The sequence below is a fragment of the Melospiza melodia genome, chromosome 6 (assembly GCF_035770615.1).
Source record: "Melospiza melodia melodia isolate bMelMel2 chromosome 6, bMelMel2.pri, whole genome shotgun sequence".
NCBI classification, from domain to species: Eukaryota; Metazoa; Chordata; class Aves; order Passeriformes; family Passerellidae; genus Melospiza; species Melospiza melodia.
Genome location: NC_086199.1, coordinates 75,044,302 through 75,066,974, shown reverse-complemented (window position 1 = coordinate 75,066,974; position 22,673 = coordinate 75,044,302). Strand labels below are relative to the sequence as shown.

General features: G+C 42.7%; 1 protein-coding gene across 8 annotated transcripts in view; it reads left to right on the top strand.

Annotated features, from left to right (window-relative positions):
* The window catches only part of SUSD6 (sushi domain containing 6), an 81,079-nt gene that overhangs the window by 24,512 nt on the left and 33,894 nt on the right, over positions 1–22,673 (top strand). For 7 of the 8 annotated variants that reach the window (XM_063159249.1, XM_063159251.1, XM_063159246.1 and 4 more), the window contains exons 3-4: positions 9,873–10,060; positions 14,489–14,518. In XM_063159249.1, coding sequence (XP_063015319.1) covers positions 9,940–10,060; positions 14,489–14,518 — 151 coding nt within the window. In that variant the 5' untranslated portion in view covers positions 9,873–9,939. The remainder of the gene's footprint in view (positions 1–9,872; positions 10,061–14,488; positions 14,519–22,673) is intronic. The other variant, XM_063159252.1, reaches the window with a different exon arrangement.

Here is a 22,673-nt window from a genome sequence, read left to right as displayed (position 1 = left end):
CCTTTAAAGGCAGTTGAAACTGGAGTTGCTGAGCTTTTCCCATGAGGCTGGGTAGAGGTCACTGGTCACATTCACTGGAATGTTTTTTCTTGAGAAGTAGTTTCATAGCTTAAGTGTACTCATGGGGGGTACTTGGAGAAACCTCAAAACCCCAAGCAAAGCAGGGAGTGACACGCTTCCCAAGTGGATGGATGTACTGTTCCCTTAGCTGCTGGTTGCTTGACATACTTATTCCTTACCTTCAGGTAGCAGAGAGTTAAATATTCCTGCTCTAAAATGCACTTTTTAGAGGGAATGGGGAAGCATCTTCAACTTTTCAGGTCTGTGTGTGCAAGAGGAGCAAGGCCTGGAGGTGTCTGGGACAGCATGTGTGGTGTCTTCCACGTTCATGTGCGCAGCCTGTTGACATTTGAATACAAGTATGCTGGACAAGTAAAAAAAGAAGTAGAAATCCAGAAGACTCCATAATCTGTCTTCTTGCTTGTGTTTCATGGATGGTTGCCTGGTGGCTGCCCCTTCAGGTGTGGAGGACTGAGGCAGGATGCAGGCCGCGCCTGGGAGTGGTGTGCTTGGCTGAGGGAGAAGGGCAGGGAAGGAAGGGCTCAGGTCAGTAGCAGGATGCTGTGCCTCTACGTTCTGTCCCTGGTGAAAAGGTGTTGCCTGTGGCTTTATCCAGTTTGTCTTTGCCCATTTTGAGTACTGGGAAGGAATATGATCTTTGGAAGGGTTTTCCCTAGAGTTTTGAGGTAGACTGGACAAAGCCTAGCTGTGCTTTTGGAGTCGTAGGTGGTCTAGCAAAACAGCCAAAGTGAGACGTAGAAGATGAAATAACCTGTATGCTGTGACTTCTGGGTGTATCTCCTGACCTAGCACGGGCATGTGTGTGATTCTTGCTTGTGTGCAGCACCACTTTGCAGCCCTGCACCAAACTGTAACATTTACTGCTGAGCATTTTGCTGACTCTTGTTGTTCTGCCTTGTGTAACTTTCCCCTCTCTTTTGGCTTTGATTTCATTTGCCTGCCTCTAACTCTAACAAGCCTGTGTTACCTTTGGCTGTTGTGGAGCACTCTCACCCAGCTTTTTCTGGCTTTTAATCTGCATGGAAACCATGATACTGGATCCATGATTTCGGGGAATGATTTTGATATAGAGTATCTTTATGTATAGTAAATTATTTTTTCCACACTTCAATGTGGATTGAAAATGGAGATGGTTTTAGGAGCAAGAAGCCTGTACAATTTCTTGGCCCAGCATAGTGGGCTGCTTGCTTCAGCCAGAGAGTGCTTTCAGACACTTCAGGCCTTGGCAGCAAATCTGAGGTGGGAGTGTTTCCCCAGCTGCTGCTTCCACTGGCCCCAGAGCTGACCTTGTGCAAGGGCCCAATTTCTGAGAAGTTCCCAAAAATTTAATTACTGTTGCAAAGGGGGTGTTTAGCTGCGAGGTGGGTGTGGGAGCAGCAGCATGGGGGTGTCTGTTCACTCAGGAGCACGGGTTATCCTTCAGCCCAGGTAGCCTGTAAATGGTGGAGGGACAGCCCCAGCTGGCTCTGCAGAGGGGAGGTGCTGATGTACAAGAGGTGGACTAGACTGCAGGTCAGTAAAAGGTGAAGAACCATTCCTACTGTATGAATGAGGTGCCGAGAGCTGCTAAATGTGTAGCTGCTCCAGGCAGTGTTGCTTGGCTGCCTCAAGATCCTTTGCTTAACATTTTGTTTGAGTTTGATAACAGCTTGACAGAGGCCCCTCCCTGGGGAGTGGAGGAATGGGGATCCCTCTGGCACAGGGTGGTGCACAAGACTGGTTGTGCTCCCTCTCCTGCTGCAAGTCAGAGCATCCTGTGTCCCACTTCTGGACTACCCTAGTTCCAGCTAACAGGGACTTATTTTTAAAAATATTTTTGCTCTACTAGCCATGCTTTGTAAAGTCTAAATGTCACCGAGACAGGTGAGGAAGAAGTTGAAGCTTTAAACTGACCTTCTATTGAGGTACAACAAACAGGTTTTATTTATGAAAAGTTTTATTCTGCAAACTCTTACTTCTCTACACTTCTTTCTGGCATGCTTCTCTCCCACCCCAATTTGATGGTGGAAATCTTTGACACAAAATCTAAATCTTTAACACGCCATCTTTGTATGATGGTTGTAGGTCTCAGATGGTGGTTTGGTACTCTGCTGGTAAGGGATCTATCCTGAGGATTCTGCTTGGAACACTTGGCCTTATCATGGTGTGTGTATATATCCCCTTGTGACATGTAATAAGCCATTATCCTTCTTGGAGTGTCTGTCTGACTTGATTATTTAGCTTGTGCTGCTCAAATCAGAATGTAATTGCAACTGATCCCTTGTAAGAAAATCAAGTTAAGTGTAGCCTGTTGAAGGAAACTAATTAGAGGAAAAAAGGCTGTGAGGGTCTTCTGCATAGTGATGTGTCTTCTCTGTGAGTAATTCTGGTAATTGTGAGGATGACTTAAAAGAAAGCAAACTGTCTGGGCTCCTTTTCCCCCCCACCACCTCTTCTCTTGGTCCTATAGACTTTTGAAATTAGTTTATGTTAACTTGTCTGAAGTCTGAAGTCTTCATGTAGGTTGTTGGGGTGGAGTGTGTGTGGGATGTGCCCTCAGCTGAGGGTGTTGTGCTGGGCACCTGCTGGGAGCAGGTCTGTGTGCAGGCACTGTGCTCATTGTCCTGTGCTCTGAATTGCGAGGGGATGGAATGGGCATGCAAAGGTTTTTCTTTTTTCATTGTACACTGGCACTGTGGAATAAAACCTGCCCAGTGCCACTGGGATGGATGCCTGCCGCAGTGAGGGGTTTGTGGCAGTGCAAGTGCAACTGTGCTGTTAGCACAGTACATCCTGAGAAGGAAAAGCAGTAACAAACATCTAGCAACTTTGCAGCTGCTAGAAAACAAAAGTAAAGAAAAATAGCGGGCTAATGGATGCAAAACCGAGCCATAGTGCTGAGGCCTTTTGAAGGCCTGCCTTATCAAGACTTATTGAAGTCATTCTCTTCTGTGTTAGAATCCCAAATGCAGTCTCAAGGCCAAAACCAGAATTCAAAATTTTTTTGGTTTGGTCAATAATCTATCTTGTTGGAAGATTTAATTTTCAGAGGACTTAAGGGGGACAGTATTATTTTTTGGCGTTTTTGTGTGTGTGTGTTTGTCTCTGGAAAGATCTATGTGCTGGTGGACACTGAAACGTTAGGGATTTGTTAGCCTGGAATCTTCTGATACAACAACACATCTCTTCCTGAGAACCTCTTTATAAGGTGGAATACCAATAACAGGCACTGTACAATATTTGTTGCCATTCCTTGAAAGTGGATGATACTTCTGTATAGTGGATATTTTTTATATCTGGGAAATACAATCATTTTAAACTTGAGTTGTGTCTCACAGCTGTGCTTTTAGGAATAAATGTAAGAGTTCCTTCATCTCCTAGTATAGTTCCTTCCTTAAATGTCAGACTGCTTCACTGAAGTTTATATTTAGAGGACTTTGATAGGAAGAAGACTTCCAAATGGATGTCCTCTCGAGTGGCTGTACAACCTGGTGGTATTGTAGCTGCATGTATAGCAGACTGATGCTTTTAGCCTCATTAGTTGAAATGAAAGTGCAAGAAATGGTCAGGATAGGGAGAGGCATGTTCTAGTAGTGAGGGATTATAAAATAAGCCTTTACTGTACACAGGCTTTCATTCTCTGAAACAGATTAAGATAGCTGCATAAATGAGAATAACATCCTGGATATACAAGTGACCTTAGCAATCCAGTGCTTCTTTGTCAACTCTGTTACTGAAAGTAACATTTCAAGCTTGGATGTGGTTACAAGAAGTTATGCCTTTGCATGGATTTTCTTTATTCTCCTTCCCTGAAGCCATTCCAGTTTACTGTGAGTTTTCTTTTTTAGGACTTATTATTTTTGGAAGGCATTCTGGAACATTTTGTGCATATGGTCCTCTGTAAATGTGTTGTTGTACTGATTAAAGCTGAAAGTATGAAACCTAGCTTTTCTGATGCAGTGCGGCAGGGGAAAAAATGCTGAAACAATGGTTTCTAAAGGGAATACTTTTCCAAATAAAGACATTTTCAAAAAACCCAAAAACAACAACAAAAAAATCACCCAAAATCGAGACAGATTGTGAGATATTTTCCACAACCCCCCAATCTCTAGTTCCTTTCATAGATAGCATAGATGTCAGTATGTTTAAAAAATAATTCTTTAAAGCAGATCCAGCACTTTTTAAGAAATAACTGTTTTCTTTTCATTCACTGTTGACATGATCCCACTGCTATAAGCATTTTTGTAATAGTGCAGGAATCTGCAGTGCATTGGAGTTGTGTGCATTAACCTAACTCTTCCACTGCTCCTCTACAGCTCTGTTTTTCTTACTGGTTCCTGGAAGTTCACAGCCTGCCCATAACTAACTTTTTCCTTATTTGGAAGGACAATGGATTTTGATCTCTTATCTTCTTCTTCCCGAGTAAAGCAGAAAAATTTTCCAGAAAAATTTCCAGAAATTCTGTGACTGTAAAGAAAACGTCTTAAAATCTGGGGAGCTAATGATATTTAGGGAGGGGTACAAAAAGGGAGGGGTACAAAAGCATGACCTAGGTGCCAAAAGCACTTTAGCCTGTGACAGGAAGGGTAGAGAGGAGGAAGCGGGGCGGTAGGCTGTGCAAATTGGTGAATCTTGCAGGTTTATTCACTTGAGGTAGGAATATTGGTGTGACTTTATCGGTTGTAAGGTACTAATTATCCAGTAGTGAAAAATCCAGTTCCCTGGCTTAAAGCTTGGGTGTGCCTTAGTGAGTCTGTGGAGAATTAGGTACGTGCCATTTATCAGAGATGAAAATGGAATTTCAGAGTTTACCCTGTCCAGCAGGCTTCTTTCTATGCAAACTCCAATGCTCTCTCTTGAAAATTGAAGTTGTGCATCACCAATTGTTGGTTTAGTTTGTTGGGATTTTTTTTTAATTTAACATTTTAAAATTTAAAAGAAATGTTCTAGAAACCTTTGTGGGAGAGAGCAGGTAAAAGCTAAATCAAAACAATTCTATGAAAGAAACAGTCAAATTTGAAAGTCATAGGCCAAACCCTCGGCACAGTTGGGGAATGAGGAAGGAAATCCAACTATTCAGATTTCACTTCAGCAGTGGGGTTGTTTGCAGTAGGGTGTGTACTGATTCCAATGTCCAGAATAAGCAGCTTGGTTCTTCTTTATAGCAGGGAATATGTGCAGTTTGCGTGTCTGCTTTATGCTGTGACTGTGCTATGTAGAAACCTGCCTTTTTATAATTCAAATATGAAGGTGTAAAATGAAGCTACCAAACACATCATCTGGTTACTGGACAGGAGGAGTGTTACATGTTGTTTGGCTTTTTATATTTCCTCCTTTCCTCTTCTACCTTTTCCAATTATCCTGAATAATTGAAAGTTGGCTGTGCTGGAAGTCAGATTATTAAGAATTTTCTGAACTGCCTGCAGGTAACTTCAAAGGCTTTGTTTTTGCCTGTGTCCTTAACTTAAACTGAATAGTGTAATTGAATTGTGATGCTGTTCCTAAGTTTTAAAAACACAATTCTGTTTTTGAAAGCTTTCAACTAAACTGTTTTAACCACCAAAAGTAAGTGGAATGAAGGATTTCTTTCCTCTGCTGTCACTTGGACTTGATTTTTCTGTATTTTTTTTAAATTTAGCAGCCAAGAGGATGACTTTTTTTGCTTTAAAGCCTGACTGCTCTTTGAAAGCAGGCAAAATAAGGATACAACAAAACCAGCAACGAAGGGTGAAGGTTAAATCCTCTAAACCACACTGCTTACATTAGACTCCACTTGCAGCATGACCATGAGGCAAGCACAACACTTGTACTTAGCTTTTCAAAAGCTGTGCTCTGCACACCCATCACTCATGCCACTGCTAAGATCTTTGCTGTGTGCATTCAAGAGTTAGCAAACAATGTCTGAGTATTATTCTGTGAGGGGGAAATCATGTGGATAAAATAGAGATTTCTTACGTGCATGAGGGTAGCTAATTTTCTTTTGCTAAATTTCAAGCATGGTATTTAAAAGCAAGCCAGTAGCATTCCAAACATTCTGAACACTTCCCTAAATAAACTTTGAAGAATTCGGGTTGAAGACCTGTTTTCCAACAGCAGTGACACAGGACATAACTGTGCTAGGCATTTTGAGCAACTAGAGAGCTTCAGACTGTCCAGTCTCTGGTTGTCCAGAGCATGTCCTGAGCATATGACCTTCCAAAGAATGCTTTTTCTGTGTGGACCTAGGAGTCCTTCTGTGACAAAATAAGAAAAATAAGACAAGTCGTAATCCTGTGAAAATTTACACAGGCTTAGAAAGGGATCTTGGATCAAGGGATGCGAGTTGGCAGCTTCTGAAGGTCTGGAAGATAAATGGCAAAAGTCCCCAGAGAGCTTATCTTAAAAAGCTGGGACCAATGGGTACTTCTTCACTTGTTCATAGTATTCCCTAGGAGGGTGTGTGACTATTGACTTTGTAGATATAGAGGATGGCTTATTGTCTTATCCATATTTAGCAGGTGTTTTTCAAGGTTCACATTATAAAGAAAGCAAAAAATCCTCCATCTTTATTGACTGATATACTTTCAACAGAGAAAAATCTCCTCCACTCCTTACTGTGTTTATGGGCACTGCTGGCTGTACTGAATATTATCTTTGTAAACATCTTTGTTAAACTTAATCCTTACATAACCCTTCAGCCTAGGCTGTGGCATGTGAAATGGGTCTGAAATGTCCTTGCTCTTCCTACTTGTGCCACTGTCAGCTTCTGCCTTACTGTTCTTAGTATCCATTAAAGAAACCAGCCTGTTCCTTAGTGCTTTGTGTACACTTTGATTCTCCCAAGCCCCTGAATTGTTAAGCTATGCCACTGGGAGTATATCTGACAAATGTGTGTGATCTATACTGCACTCCAGCTAACTTCAGGCAGTGGAGGCCTGAGGAGTTCTTATAAAAGCTGCTTTTCCCTGAGCTGTAGGTATGAGGGGTGTGCTAAAGCAACAGTCAATTTTCGGAGAATTGAATGTCTGTCTAAATAGCCTTAAAATCAGCTTTCCTCTGGGAAAAAGGGATAGTTTCTTATCTAGTCAGAACCTCTCTCTTGTAATTTTGTCAGGGAACAGTCAAGGCTGGGAACGAGTTTTGTAACTTGACTGAAGCCCAAAGGCAGGATCCTCACAAGCAGTACCTGTACCCCATGTCTCTTAACAATCCTGAGGGGTTTGTCTGTGCTGGCACCCACTGGATGGGCTGGCTACCCTTGTGTCTCCTTCAATTCAACACCAAACTGGATCAGCTTAGTGGGATGTTTCTGTAGCAGCATCAATTTACAGCATTCCTGGAGTGGCAGCCCCGGGCCTGCAATAGACAGGATATGTGCTAACCTGGGATTCAAGTGACTTGGTAGCTAAAGAGAGGTGTGGAAACCATGTCTGATTTTAAAAGAAAGGAGAGGAACAGTGCTGTGCTTTGTAGCAATCTGTTAGTGAATCAAGAATAAGCAATAAATGATTCCCTTGGAAGATATTCTTGTTTTAGATATTTCTAACTTGTTTGCTGCTCAGAGACCAGAGCTGCACTGCTGATTTCTCGGTGCATTCTTTGGGGGAGGAAAATGCCTCTGGGGAAAGGTAGCACACCTCAGGTGGCTCAGCAAATTTTGTGATAATTGCATGCCCTCTTCCTACCTCTCCTGGCTGCTACCATGTCACCTGACATGCATTGTTCCAAGGGCAGGGAGGGCCACCTTTTAAAAATACTGGGGCAGTACTTTCAAAAGTTCTTATACTAATGAGGCTTCATTGAATTGGAATAGAGAGAACAGAGCTTTCTTGGTCTAATCAGAAGGGCATTTGTTGAAGATGGTGCACTGTTTTTTCAGAGCTGTAATTCTGTGTAGAGCAGTGACTCTTGGAGGAGAGCAGCCATCTGTTGGCCTGGAGGATAGAGTGGCCTCTTCTGACTAAATATGAAATTAGATGCCATGCAGGAGGTCTGACTTGAGAGGACAGGGCAGATAAACAAATTACCTGGCTTGGCTTTCTTCACATGGAGTATTTTTTTTTTCATTTCATGGTCTAATTGATGCTGAAGGTATTCTAGCAGGTAAGTGGAAGTATCCTTATTCCGTTCTGCATGGTGGAGATTTGCTGAACAAGCATTGGCTCCTTATTAATGGAATACATGAGAAATCTATAGGCTGTGCTACAGACATAGTGATATAGATTCACTCCTCTCCCCCCCCTCCAAATGAAGCAGGAAACAAAAGGGGTAGGCATAGAGTTTATTGTAGCAGCAGCTCCAATACGCATTACACTTTGTCATCTTGAAATGACATTTCAAGGCAGGGTGTATGCAGACAAAGAATTTTTCTTTGAGAGAGATCCAAAAAGAAAGATCCAAATTTAAAGATAGCCCTTTTGTGAAGTATAAGCATAGTAGTGATGTAGAACTAAGGGAAAACCCCTCTTTTCACTTGCCTATCAGGTTTGTTAACAAATCTGCATATTCCCTTCCATAATGCATTTACTGTTTTGCCTGAGTAATTGGAAATGTGAGTTGAGGCTGAGTCGTGTGTTTCTCTAGTCTGTGCTGGTGTATTGCTTTAATCTTGGAAGTACTCAAGGTCTGAAGGTTCTACCGTCCCCAGTAGTAGGAGTGATAACCCAGATGTCCTGTTTGTCCTCACAAGGTACAAAAGAGTACAATACCTGCCTCTGCACTTCTCAGATCTCTTTGAGATTATCCAGCAGTTTTGAATTTCCTTGGGAAACCTGGCCAAATAAAAAATCTAATCTTCCTTCAGTCTGCATATTCATTTAACTGAAGAAGCTGTGGCTGAATGGGGTTTTCCTCAGAATTAAAAGTATTCTTGTTATCGGGTGTAAAAAACATTAGTTTTGGCAAATTTGTTTTCACCTGAGAGCTTCAGATATGTATTGAATAGCAGGATACAAGTATTGAAGTGTGTTTCCATGTGGGTGTTTTTTTGTTGTTTTATTTCGTTGGTTGATTTGTTTTTCCAGGGTGTTTTTTGGTCGGTTGATCATTTGTTGGTGTGTTTACCATTAGAGGCCTTGCAGGTTAAAACTACAGTAGGCTGGTGAAATGTGTTCTGCTGGGTCTTCATTAAAAGTAAGGGCTCAGTTTGTGCTTTCTCTGTTTCCCAGCTGTGCTTTGTGTGTTTGTGTACAAGGCTGTTTTTGCTGTGACAGTGCCTCAGAGGCCGTGGGTGAATCCCTCAGTCCTCAGGTATGAGCAGTGTCACATCCTGCAGTTTTAATTGCTGTGCTCTGTCCTGTCACATCATTATACCTGAGGCTTGCAAGTTGTTTTACATTCCTCCTCACAAGTATGTGTTTGCCTGCTGGCTGCCTGTCAGCATTGCTGTGCCTCTCCAGGTGGCTGCAGGAGCATTTGATTGATTTATCCTACAGTCTGCTGTGTCTCAGAGACCCTCTGAAAAGTGGTGGGAGTGGAGAAAGACTGGCTCTCTTGAAGAATTTTTGAAACAAATCCTCCAGATGCTGTCCTCTGGGGCTGGCTTGAACAGAAAAGCTAAAATTAATTGTTAGCTGGGCAGTATTCACATTTGAAACATCAGTGAGTGAAAAATTATGGTCTTTCTCTAATACAGCTCCTTTTAGTCTTTCCTGTGTAGAAGATTGCTTTTTCTGCTCCTGTGACCTTGAGAACTGTGAATACTTAGTAAGATTCCTAAGTGCTAGAGCATGAAAAAGGTTTCTCTTTATTTCTAACTTTCCCTTCTCCCTCTCCAGATGTTGTAGGTGTTTGGCTCAACATTTTTTCTTGCTTTGTCTGGTTTTTTTTTTTAGACCAAGGTGCTCCTGATCAACCAGATCCTTCAGAAATTTTTTGAAAAGAAACCTTGGTGGGTGAAAGATGTGCCATGGAATGGTAGCATCAAAGAGCAACACAGGATCATCGCTTGCTTTGACTGGCCATGGGTTATTTCGTCTGCTAGTTATCTTTGGTTCCTTTATCTTGGAAGCACAGTCCACAGGTAAGTGAAACCTTTATGTATGCTGCAGGGAGGGGGAGGTATATCAGTTTGGAAGTGGCTGTATATTTTTAGGTGAAAACTGGTGATGGTTGATGTATTTGTACACATCTTTCAGTACTCACAGGAAAAATTCCATCACTGCTTGCTGAGCAGAGCAGGAAGTGTCTGAACTGAATGAGTCTTACATATTAGTAAATAAATGCTTGTTCTTCATCCTGTACTTTTGATTCCCATGGGTTTATTCCCCTCCATTCTCATCTCTTCACTGCAGCTGGGGACACTTGGGGCATCTCAAGAGCATAAAATGTGGTTTTGTTGAGTGAGATTCTCATGTAAGCAGTGTTATCTGTGTTCCTTGAAGCAACTGCTCATGTGGAGGGATGGAAGCAGAGATTGTGTCCAGCTCTTTTGCACAGCTGTTGAATCAGTTCAGTGTTCTGACCCCTTAACACTGCTACCTCTGCCCCTCTATTGGATCCTCTTTTCAGCTTAAGTTTTCCGTCTCCCCTCATCTTTTGATGTTTCTCAGATGGATGAGTGTTGTGAATAGTGTATGTAATAAAGCAGTGGAATGGGATGATCTGAAAAATGTCATCAGAGATGGGAGATCTGCCTCTTAGAAATAAGTGGAGGAAGGAAATGTACTGGATACTCAGAAGGTAGTATATGATGTGAAGTATGTGCTGGGTTACCCAGGATACCCTGAAATATGTCTTCTTTTCAGACCAGCCACGATCTAGTTTTTGTCTGTAGAGAGATGTCTGGTCATAGGAGGCATAAGATGGAAGGAGGAACCTTGTTTGCTTTTGCAAGAGATTTGAAGGAGTTAATCCCAAAAATACAGATTTGACTGAGCAGCTGTTGTAATATAAAGCATTAGCTTGCCTATGTAAAGAAAACCTCAGTTCTTGACATAACTCTAAAAAGTTCAATTTATTTGACATATCATGGCACCTGAGAATGTCATGTGACCAACATTCCTCAGCATCAGTGTGGTACAGCAGAATAAACATTAGCTGCCAGATGCTGTCAAAGTTGAGGTGATCATGTATGGAAAAGTTGGCTGGTGCTGAAAACTTCTGGAGGAGGAGCTGATTTCCTTTTACTATTCCTGGCTCTTTGAGTTGGAAGGGAGAGACTACTGAAATCAGATATCTCGGGATTATATGTCTTCCTGACCTGATTTTGGCCTTGTAGGTAACGAGGGGGTGGGGAAGACACCCTTAAGAGCATGATAAATTGTCATTAATAGTTACTGACAGTGGGAAAGGGACAAGATATTTTTGGATCTGGGGTATCTGTGTTTTTTTGTCTAGGCTTGCTGTTGTTGGTGATAGTGTCACTGCCTCATTTCAGATGTAGGCCTGTCAGATATGCCATCTGAAACCCCCATTTGGCACTGCAGCACCTTCAGCTGAGACTGCAATAAATATGCAAATGCCTTGTGCTGCACAGACTGCTGGATGGGGAAAAGCTGCCACAATGCTGGCAATCCTTTTTAATATAATTTTTGAGACATCCAATCACATTACAAAAGCACTAGCTAGGCATGCCAGAAGACCCAAGAGTGATTCTGCGTTGTGTTTCCCTTTCTGTGTTATTTTTGCTTCAGGATCTGAAACCAGCTGTGGTGAACTGATCAAGGCAGATCATCAGCTAAACAGGATTACAGTGGTTAGGCAGGAACCATTTCCTGCAGGGGAAGTGAGAAAACAGGGGAGCCAGGATCATAGCAGAGGGCAAGACATGCAGGGGAAGAAATCCTGGGGAAGGGCTTGCTGAGGAGAGCTTCCATGTAGAGTTTTTCTGAGACGGGGATGCAGCAGCCCTAAAGGCAATTGCTGGGAGGGATGGGGGTGCTCAGTGATGTGTCATGGGCCGAGGGAGCTGCACCTGCAGCAGCATGCCAGCCATGAGTAACATTAATGAGCAAGTCAGCTGAGGAGCAGAGAGCCAGATGGAGAAACAAAGAGTACTGGCGAGGTGCTTGGAAAATCAGCTTTCCCTCCCCTTGGTGCCCCAACCCCCTTGCCATCCCCACTTTATTACTTTGCAGAGCAGAGTCATTCAGAGCAAGCAGAGCAAAACGATGTTAACGTGGAGCAGGAGACTGTATTAAATCTCGTGGTGGTAATGCTTATCTTGAATGTGGAGCCAGTGTGACAAGCTCAAAATTGCTATAAAAGCTGAAGAATGTTCTCATAAAAAGACAAGCATGGAGACAATGCCTGGCTCAGCCCTGAGTAAGAAAGCAGAGCTTGTGATTCGTATGTATAAAACCATCTGAGGTATATTGTATTGCAGTCATTTTGCTGCTTAGAAATTCTATTGCTTAAGTTCCAGGAAGCTTAGAGACATATTCATGATCTGGGCAGGAAGATGTTCTCTTTGCCATGTGGTTAATGCAGAGAGCAGACTCATTTTCAGTCAGCAAGCATCTTCTTTGTCCTCTGGTAATAAATGGGTTTTATTTATGCATAGATTTTTAAGAAAAATCCTCAGCACTTTGTCTCAGGCAGTCTATCCAAATATCCTCAAGTGCCATGAGATTAATATAAGTTGCTTAGTCACTAAACACACTGCAGAATTTGGGGAAACTGTTCCCTTTTCACAGGAAGATATGCATGTATATGAAAATAACCACTGCACGTATTTTAACACAAAACAAATGCAGCGTTTGGTAATAGGCAAGCAGTGAAGCTGTGTCAGAAGAGGAGGATTTATGGAAACTTGAGTGCTGCTCAGGAATATTTTTTGAGCTTTATCACTGTTGCAGTGTTTTTCCTTGTCTGGCAAGTTCTCCAAAATTAGCTGTGGGAAATAGTGAAGGAATGAGCAAGCAAGGAGACTTGGAAAGCTCCTCAGTAATATTGAGGCTTAGTTCTTCATCTTTTTTGTTTCTTTAAGGGTTCAACTGGAATGTAGCTAATAGCCAGGATGCTTAGTAGATAGAGATGGGCAGTTTTTTAAGCATTGGAGAAGAGCAGTGAGTGACAACCTTTTAATCTGCATTTCCACAGATAATGCTTCCCTATTTTTTCTTTGTTGCTGTGACTTTTGTAATTTTACCCCCTCTCCCTCCCATCTCTGTCCCTCAAGGCCTTGTATTTATATCTCATTCACAGTGGTCCTCCTGCCTGGCCAGGCTATTTTTGGAAGAACGACAGTGGATCAGATTAAGTTGTTCATTAAATTTTAACATGTAGTCTGTAAAATACTCTGAAAGCTTCCTATGATTTATGTTCCAAATGTGTAATATCTCTTGGATTCGTGACTGGCTCTGTCAGAAACCTATCAAAACAGGTTGGGCCTTTCATTATTGATAATAGCATCACCTGATCCTGGGAAATGCAAGTAAATGTGTTGGTAAAAGTATTAAACATCCTGAATTAAGCAAATATCAATACCCATAAAGGAGAGAGTGTAAATATTAACCTTTAAAAATTAATAGTAATGCAGACTCAGTGAATCGAAGTCCGTTTAGATTTAGACACAGTCTGATTTTTGTTGACTGCACGTGCAAAATGCTATAAAGTTAGCACTTTAATTTTTAGGATTGCCATTAAAGTGATAAATTGAGCTTGAATAAACTGAAACAACTTCATTCCTGTGTGTTGTCTGTGACACAAATTTAGCCAATCTGCTGCTTGCTGTTCTCAGGTTGTTTCAGTGCCAAGGTTATTCTGCACAGAAGCTCTTGGACACCACTGCTATTTGTTTGCATTGCACAGAGCAGCTTGTTAGAGCACTCTCTGCTCATTGAGCAGATCCAGACTTGTTCCTATTCTCTGGGAATCTCTATGAAGCAGAGCTTTCCTTTGTCTCTGATTGTGCAGCTGAAAGGGAGGCGTTTATACAGCTAGGGATGAGTTCAATGGCCCTGAAAACAAGGACACTGTAGTGCTGGATGGCCAGACAGAAATGTGGGAAGTGTCATGCATGAGCAGATGATCTTGATTCTAACCTGTATGCTTCATGGCAGTGTGGGTTTGGAGGAATTGCAGTGTCAGCCCAAAGCAGGGTGGCTTTCTTCTTTCTCTCTTCTTCGGAGAGAAGGGGGAGCATTTTCAGGAGTCCCTTTGTAGAGCTTAATAAGAGCAGAGTGGTATGGAGGAGCATGGTGAGGAGCTGCAGAATAATGGCCAGGCTGCAGAGATGGCTAGGAAGCAGATGCAGGTAGGTTCAGAGTTAGACTATTCATATGATGATAATAATATTCACACTGCTACACACACTGATCCAGGCAGTGTTACTTAAGTAAATGCCTTGAAGGGAGTAATAAGGATCTCAAGAAGCCACATAACTTTTTAAATTTTAACGAGTTCTAGTGGCTGAAGAATTAATTAAGCTTTGTGATGTTTAGCCAACTGCTGGCTTAAACCATGATAGCATAATAATAATGCTGAACTCTCCTTTTGTCTGTCTTAGGTTGGCTAAGCAAATCCAAAGGACCTGCATGTGAGTAAACTTACATTTACTGCTGTACTATGAGAAATGAGTGTGATATTTTACTCGTTAATATAAGTGTCTGTGAGCTAGGATTCCCATTGTACTTTTTGTCATGTTGCATAGGCTTGAGATTCATCTCTATGTTCCATTTACATTTTTGACCCTTGGATTTGGGAATGACAGCTGCCCTCGGTTTAAGAGATGGAGATCAGCTTCCCATCTTTCACTGTGCTTGGAAGGGATCCTTGTGCTTTCTACAGCATTTCACTTCAAATGACTCAAGAAAACAAATCAGAATAAATATTTCATTAAATGCAGAGACATGCTGCTTGTGAGAGTTTTGAGAGGCTGACAGAGCTTTGAGAGGACAGGGAGGACAGGCTGAGGTAAAAAAAATATTTCATTTCCTTTAATCAAGAAAAGTGAACATCTCAGCATGATTCTTGATATATTCCATTGGATACTTCTGCTTTTCATTTCATGTGCTCAGAAAAAGTCTAAAGTCATCCCAGTGGCCGTGTTATGGATGCATGCAACTTTGGAAGCAGTTGGGAAGCCTATTTGATTTCCTTTATCTCTTCTAAATATATAAAATAAAATTTTCTGTATGTTTTTGTTAAACTCTGAAATAGGATTTGTTTAGTCTGAACTTTTCCCCTCCTCTGAAAACAAACAAAAAACTAAAAAAGAATGAAAACAAAACCCAAAAAAAAACCCCCCAAAAACCTCACTAAAAAAAACCCACCACAGGAACAAAATCTGAGGGGAATGGATTAATGAAGAAGAATTTAAAGGTGTTGGAGGGGAATTTTGCCACCTACCAAATTTTGATCTTCAGAAAGTGGGGGTTAAGAGAAGTGCTGATGGGATCTGAATCCTGTTTTTTTTATTCACTGCTTCAGTATTGCTCCTGGCAAGAAAAGCAGTATCACATACATAAAATATTAAGGGGCTTTCAATTCTTGGCTATGGTTGCTAGCAGGGAAATCAGCTGTTTTAGGAAAAACCTCAGGAGTTGTCTGGTCCAATTCATCATGGATTCTTGGGTTAGAATGCAAAAGATGGAAACTGGTGTGAGTTTCATTGTGGAGGGAAGCAGGAGGGGTGCTAAGTGCCATTTGTTCTTCAGGTGAAATTAATTGTGACCTAAAGTCCAGGTTCTGACTCATCACCATCCTGCTCCTCCTTCAGGACTGCTGCTGGCTAATCTGAAGATACACATTTCTCTGTCTCTTCCTATTTCCACTCAGTCTTTTCCTTTTTATTTGCTAGAGGCAATCATTTGGGAAGAGTTTGGGTTTTTCCCTATTATTACAGGAAAACTCCTGCCAGTCGGATAGAAGAAAGTTTGCTTGTTTATCACCTTGTCCCAATTCCTTTCCTGCTTTCTCTCCCTTTTGAATCCTGCACTGGTTCCCAGGGCAGCTGAGGCACTACGTTTTAGAATATGTGGAATGTTTTTCATCTCTGCAACCCATGTCTGCCACTGCTTCTCCAGCCCTTACATTTAACTGAAGTAACACAAGTAGTTCCCACTTCCTGTTCATGCTGCCAGCTGATAGTGATTCTGCAGTGGGGATGGCAGAGCAAGAAGTGCATTTGCTGTGGAACTGTGGCAAACTTCAGCCTGGGCTGTTACTGCAAATACTGCTGGAATAGCTGGTGTGTGGTGTGTAAAGCTGTGGGTGTAACCTCAGCATGCTGACATGGGTGGCAAGGAAGAAACAAGGGGTAGGGCAAAGTAGGAAACTGTAGACTGTTGAGTCTTCAACTTTTGTGGCCAAATCTGTCAAGGCTCTGTGAAACCTGGGAATCTGTGTCTAGTTGAGGCTTTTTAACAAGCTGCCAATAGTCCAGAGTGCAGATGATACTAAAGGCACTTGAACAGCAAGCTCAGAAATGTTTGTACCTTTGTGAAAGTAATTGGAACAGGATTATGGCGTTGTCACAAGAGGTTGTGTATGTGCTTATCTGTGTGTGTTGGTCTGCATATTAAACCATGTTTTCCTTTTAATGAACTGAAACCTCTGGGGAACATTCATCTTCCCCTGCAAAGAGGAATTCCTGAGGCTCTGCTTCTGCAAAGTGTTGCACTGGAGTTGGAGGACTACTTCCAGATGTTGTTAAAGGGATTTGAAGTAACCCCTCTGGTGTGGGCTTGCAGAGATGAGTTACAGGATGTGCTAGGTGGATTGGGCTGGAGTGGGCTTGTTGCTAAACTGTTGGAGAATAAAATGAGCTTTTGGCCCAGCCTAGTACAGTGATCCTTTTATTATGGAATGGGGAGGGGAACTTCTGGATTTTTTGTACTGAGTACCTGATCTCAAGAGGTTGTTGGGATGCTCCCTTATTTCTTGTGTACTTTGGCATGGTTGATGCTGGATGGAGATGTCTCCTGTGTTTCTTCTCTATAGGTTCAATGCTGTGAATGCAAAAATAAGTGTGTTTATCCACCTAGCATAGTAAGAAGCATTTCAGTGGGAGCACAAGCCGAAGAATTGAACAGTAGGGCAACAAAAGAGCATCTTGAAATCCTGTGGGCTCAGCATTTTAGGTCCAGCCAGTCATCTTAATTCAATTGGGAAAAATATTTCTTGTTCCAAAGCAAAAAAAAATACCATTACTGCTGCTTTTGAGATACATCTTTTACTTCATCAGTAAAGGGAAAAATATGTCTTACTTGAAAAATGTTGCCTTTCTGTAGAGTGAGATAAGCACCTCTGGTGGATGTTGTCTTGAGTTTTCAGCCCACAGACAGGGATGGAACATGGTAAGCTTTGACACATGCAGAGTCATAATTAGAAAGTTGAATGCTGCTGCTGCATTTCTGGCTAGAAAGACCATTTCAATGTCCTGATAAGAAGACCAACATGGTGTTTAAAGAATTTTGCGTCAGACATATCCTTAGACACTGATATAACTGTTCAGAAAGAGAATAAAACTTTTTTGTGCTCTTACCAATGTTGTAAGGCAAGTGGGGTTTGTAGGAAGGTGGTAGAAGAGATTGAAGGTTAATGAGGATCAATAGAGAATAAGATTCTAGGAAGGAGAGGAGGGGGACAGGAGTGCAGCAAAATAGGAGAGTGACCATTGTGACAAAGATCCTAGTGGTTTATGAAGCAAATTAGTGGTTTGGGGGTTAAGTAGTGCAAATCCTAAAAGAAGGTAGTGTTTTATTTATGCAAGTAGATTAGAACAGTTGAGAATAGCATGGCCTTGGGAGGGAGAACTGTAGTAGAAAAATATATGTGTTTATTTTTTAAGGGTTAGGTGTAGAGGAACCCTTTTTGTGAAGAAGATAAACTATTAAAGCTGCCTAACTCTAGATCCTTGTCAACACTCCTTGCTGATGATGATGCCTTCCAGGTGGTGTCTGTATGTCACTGTAAATGTGGAATGAAATTATGTTAGGGTGGATAGGTGACTTCTAGTGCTGCCTTTATTCGGGACCACCAGCATGTTGGTGATTTAACCTCCAGGAAACTTAGCTGATGCTGCAGAGACCTTTAGCAATGTGCTTCTGGTGTGTCATACAAAACTCACAGCTGTTGATATATCTCTGTCATGGGAGGAGGGAAATGTGGATTTCTAACAGAGATTCCTTGTGCCCATTCCTCTTGTAACTTCTGAACAGCTATCTTTGAAACTCAGAGCCCTGGGGATGCCCCTGCTGTGTAACCAGTCTCCAGCAGTTCAAGTTTTGGGCCTGCTGGTGTGCTTTTGGAAAAAAGGAGCTGTACTGTATGAGTTGTGCTGAGCCATGCTTTGTGCTGCAGCACATCTTCTCTTCTGCACAGGCAAAGTGTGTAAAGTATCTGTAATGCTCTGTATTATCCTAAAGCCAGTCCTTCCCTTCTGTCCCTGGTTTTGCTTTCCTGAACAAAAGTAACAGTAGAATGCACCTGGAAGACAACCTTCAGTTTCATTGTAAGTACTTTCTTTGGTGTAAATATTTAGGTTGTAAGATACTAAGACAAGGTAAAAAGTTTATCATTTGCCTGTTTGGGTTCAGCTGTCACTTTTCTCTCAAATGAGGAAATTACTAATTTTTCATATATAAGCTGAGAAATTTGAATATCATCACAATCTGCAATGAGTATGCCTTTAAGAGCAAGTCTTAGTGAAATCCATCAATGTAGCAAGTTTGGTTTTTTACACTTTATTCTTTTAGTCCTCCAGTTCTTTGCCTTTCCCAGCAAACTAGTCTTGCTGCAAATATGAATGCCATTAGCACAAAGCAGGGTTGACCTTTGAGCCTTCTCATTTTGAATCTCTTTATTTGCATTTACTTCTCAAATATTTAAATGTTATCTTGCAGTTGACAGTTCGTGCTTTGATGGAGACTGTTTCCTCCATGGCATTTAGTAAGCTGGACTCCACTTGTGGAACAGTTGAGGGCAGATGTCCAGTGCTGGGGGAGCTGAGCTCTCTGTGGGTACAGGACCCTTATAAATGTTGGTCACTGGAGTGGTAGTGGCACACACAGAGGCAGATGAGCAGCCTGGCAGGGCAGGCCCTGTTGGTGCACTTGTGCTGTGTGGGACAGGAGGTGTGTGCAGTGGTGTCTGCTGGCACCAGGCCATGCCTCTGCTGGGCAAGCACACTGCAAGTGCAGCAGTGGAAGAGGTTAGCTCTGGGGAAGAGGTTAGCTCCTGGGGGAAGTTGTGTCTCCCTGCCTCCTCTTGGCTCCCAGAACTGACTGCCTCTTGGCACATGCCTCCAGCTGTGGAAACTCCTCAGGGCTAGAGCACCTTTTCAGAAAACTGGACTTTTTTGTTTGTTTTGTTGGGGTTTGTTGGCTTTGTTTTTTTGGTTTTTTTGTTGTTGTATGTTTTTCCTGTCAGTATTGCCTTGGTCATGTCTGCTCCCACTTTAACCAGGTCTTTTCTGGTTAAAGGTCATGAGCTGATCCTTTTTATGAGTTGAGTCCTTGGGTAGGCAGTGGTATGACTGCATGGGGGAAAAGGAACATTGCAGCCTGTCATCTAGGACACAGGTAGGACTGCTTTTAGCATCCTTGATTCTTGCTGTTAGTAAAACAAAGAGGGATTGGTATAAGCTGCTATAACTAGGGGTGTTGTGAAAAGATTCATTCTCTGACTACAGTCAAGGTGAGCAAAATCTCAGCTATTTTACTGCATACCTCTGGCCAGTTGTCTGAGGCAGGTCAGGAGTATTTCATGCTTGGCTGCATTGGCTGCCATGAAGGGATTTGAGAGGATGAAAATTAATGTCTGTTCTACATCCTCTGACAGCAGGAAAGCATCTTATCATTAAGTCTGTTTCCATCCGCTCAACTCTTGACTTAATTAGTTGCTTCAGATGGAGGAAATTTTTCTCCTGACTTTCGTTAGTAGCACCAAGGGAGGATGCCTGCAGAATCTGAGCTTTTGTGGTTTTATTTCTAAAAAGTTGCCACTGAACGCAGAGTTTCAAACCTGCTTGCCAGCATGCACTGTGCACAAATGAAACCAAACACATCTCTCCTTCCAGAAAGGTCTATCACCTTTCTCCTTTCTGCAGCAGTAGAGGTTGGCCTCCTCATTAAATGCAGATAGTTCTCTATAGGTAAGAGTTAAAACACCTAAGCAGGAGTGGGATGAGGGGCTCTTACATATTTCATAGATACTCATAGGATACACTGAGTTGGAAGAGATTCATCAGGAACATTAAGTCCAACTCCCGGCCCTGCGCAGAGCACCCCAAGAGTCACACGAGTGCCTGAGAGCCTTGTCCAAATGCTTCTTGAACTCTCTCAGGCTTAGTACTGTGTCCACTTCACTGAGGAGCCTGTTCCAGTGCCCAAACACCCTTTTGAAAAACTTTTTTTCCTGATGTCCAACCTAAACCTCCCCTGACACAACTTCATGTCATTTTCTCAAGTCCTGTCACTGGTCACGAGAGTGAAGAGATTGGTGCCTGCACCTTCATTTCCCCTCGTGAAGATGCTGAAGACCACAATGAGGTCTCCCCTCAGCCTCCTGCAGGCTGAACAGACCAAGTGACCTCAGCTGCTCCTCACACGGCTTCCCCTCCAGACCCTTCACCATCCTCATGGCCCTTCTTTGGACAGTCTCTAGTAGCTTAATAGCTTTTTCATATTGTGGTGCCCAAAACTGCATACAGAACTGGAGGTGAGTCCACAGCAGTGCAGAGCAGGACAACTCCTCCTTTGACTGTGGGGTTAGGGTAGCTTCACCCACTGTCATGGTGAGGTGGGAATTGCTGTAAATGCAGCAGTGTTTGTGAATGGCAAATGTTTCAGTCTGTACTTTGCTTTTCCAATTTACCTGTATTCCACTTGGTGTGAAACTTAGCTTGATTTACTTCTCAGGCGTTGTGGTGGTGATCTCTTTTTTCATACAGTGGGAGATGGTAGGAAATGGTAAGGTACAGGAAACATTTTTGCAGTAAATCCTGTAGTATTTACAACAGAATCATCACTTGAAGTTGGTTTTCCGTGACTTGTATCAGAGGTAATGAAAACTGAATTGAAAACAAAACTAGAACGCCCTCTGGTAACCATCTGTCAGTTGTTAAATATCATGTGATGGCAAGATGAAACTTGTGGTGCCCGGTGTGATCTCCAATCTCATCACGGCAAATCGTTCCAGTTGCTTTGCTGGGCAAGTTGACTGTTTCCTGTCCCTTTGGAGCAGCTTACTCCATGGGAGGGATTTCTTCCCAAGGCTGAACTGGTTCCCCGGTGGAAGGATAGATGTATTTATGCTGATTAGTGTCTTTGAGCCGCGCTCTCCTACACTCCTATATGCTGTGCCCAGTTTAATGACCAGCTGTAATGATTTTTTCTGTTGTGCAGCTGTTTAGCAGTAGCAAGAGAGCAGTTGGGGACCTTTTGCTTTGTCTTGTTTCCAGTCTTGCCCGAGCCCATCTTTGTGGTGGCATCAGCGAGCACAAGGCTGCAGCGCACGGCTGCTGCGCCCCGGCCAGCGCACATCCATTCATCAGCTTGGTCTCTGCACCCCTGCTCCTCGGCAGGGTCGGATGGCAGCTGCAGCTCCTGTCAAGCATGATGCCGGGCAGGGAGCTCGGGGGAGGAGAGTTACAAAAGGCTCAGTTTAAATCATCTGTGTAAGGGCGCAGCAGAAGCTCTGTCACTCAGGCCCCGTGCTTGTCTTCTGGTGCTATGGTTGTAATGACATTAGCATTTCAAAAAGGGGATTACCACAACCCCCGGGTTCTGAGGGGAGGCTATTTTGGCTGTTACTTGAAAAGCTGCTTTCTGGTTACCTCCGTCGTTTTCCCCCCTCCCTCCCCCAAAGATCCTGAAGGGTTGATGCCATGTTAAAAGTGGGTTGTTGTTGTTACAAGGAAGCTGATTGTTTATTGGCCTAAATGTGGGCTGGCAGATATAAGGTTGTTTCTGATAGCATTCTTTCTTACTGATTTGGAGTGACTGCCTGATTTCCTGATGGAAAAGTTAAAGGCTCTGTGTTGTGATCATAGCTGTGTGCTAGAGAGAGCTATCCTGCGGTCATGCTTACAGGAAGTTACATTATACTAGTTTGTCTTGTGTATTTCAACCGAAGGAAATGGGCAGCACATGCATCCTATTCATTGTCTGCCTTCCACTCATCTTGTGTCATGAAAAAATCCTTTCAGTGCCCAGGCACGGGATTTCAGGGTGATTCCTTGGGAAGTGATTGTATTTTCATAAGGTCTTGTTTAGCAACAAAAATTATTTTGTGAAACTTAGCTCCTGACTCTTGCAGTTCTGTTGCATTACCCTCGCCTCTGATAAATATTCAGTTGATTGTTTTTCACTAAGTTCACTTACCCTTTGTGATCTTAGTTGTGCTGGAAACTTGCATTAAGGCTCTAAAAGTACTGGACTCTGGTGGAAAATCTATGTGGTTGCTACTTCCTCTCCAGTTCCATTAGCTATAGAAGTGGCAGGTCGGGACAGACAGATTAGTTGACAATCCCTGGGGAACAGAACAAAGGGAATTTCCTTCTTTGCCTGCCAGAGTGAGGCAGGACTGCTTTGTACAATCTCTCCAAACGCATGAGCCCTAAAATTATTAACTGGCCCTCAGTGTCCAAAACAGAAACACTTACCCTGACTGAGCACCCTTGGAGGGCGCGCAGCAGGAAATGCTGGTGCTTGCCTGGAGCTTTGTCTGGAGCAGTACTGCCAGTGCTG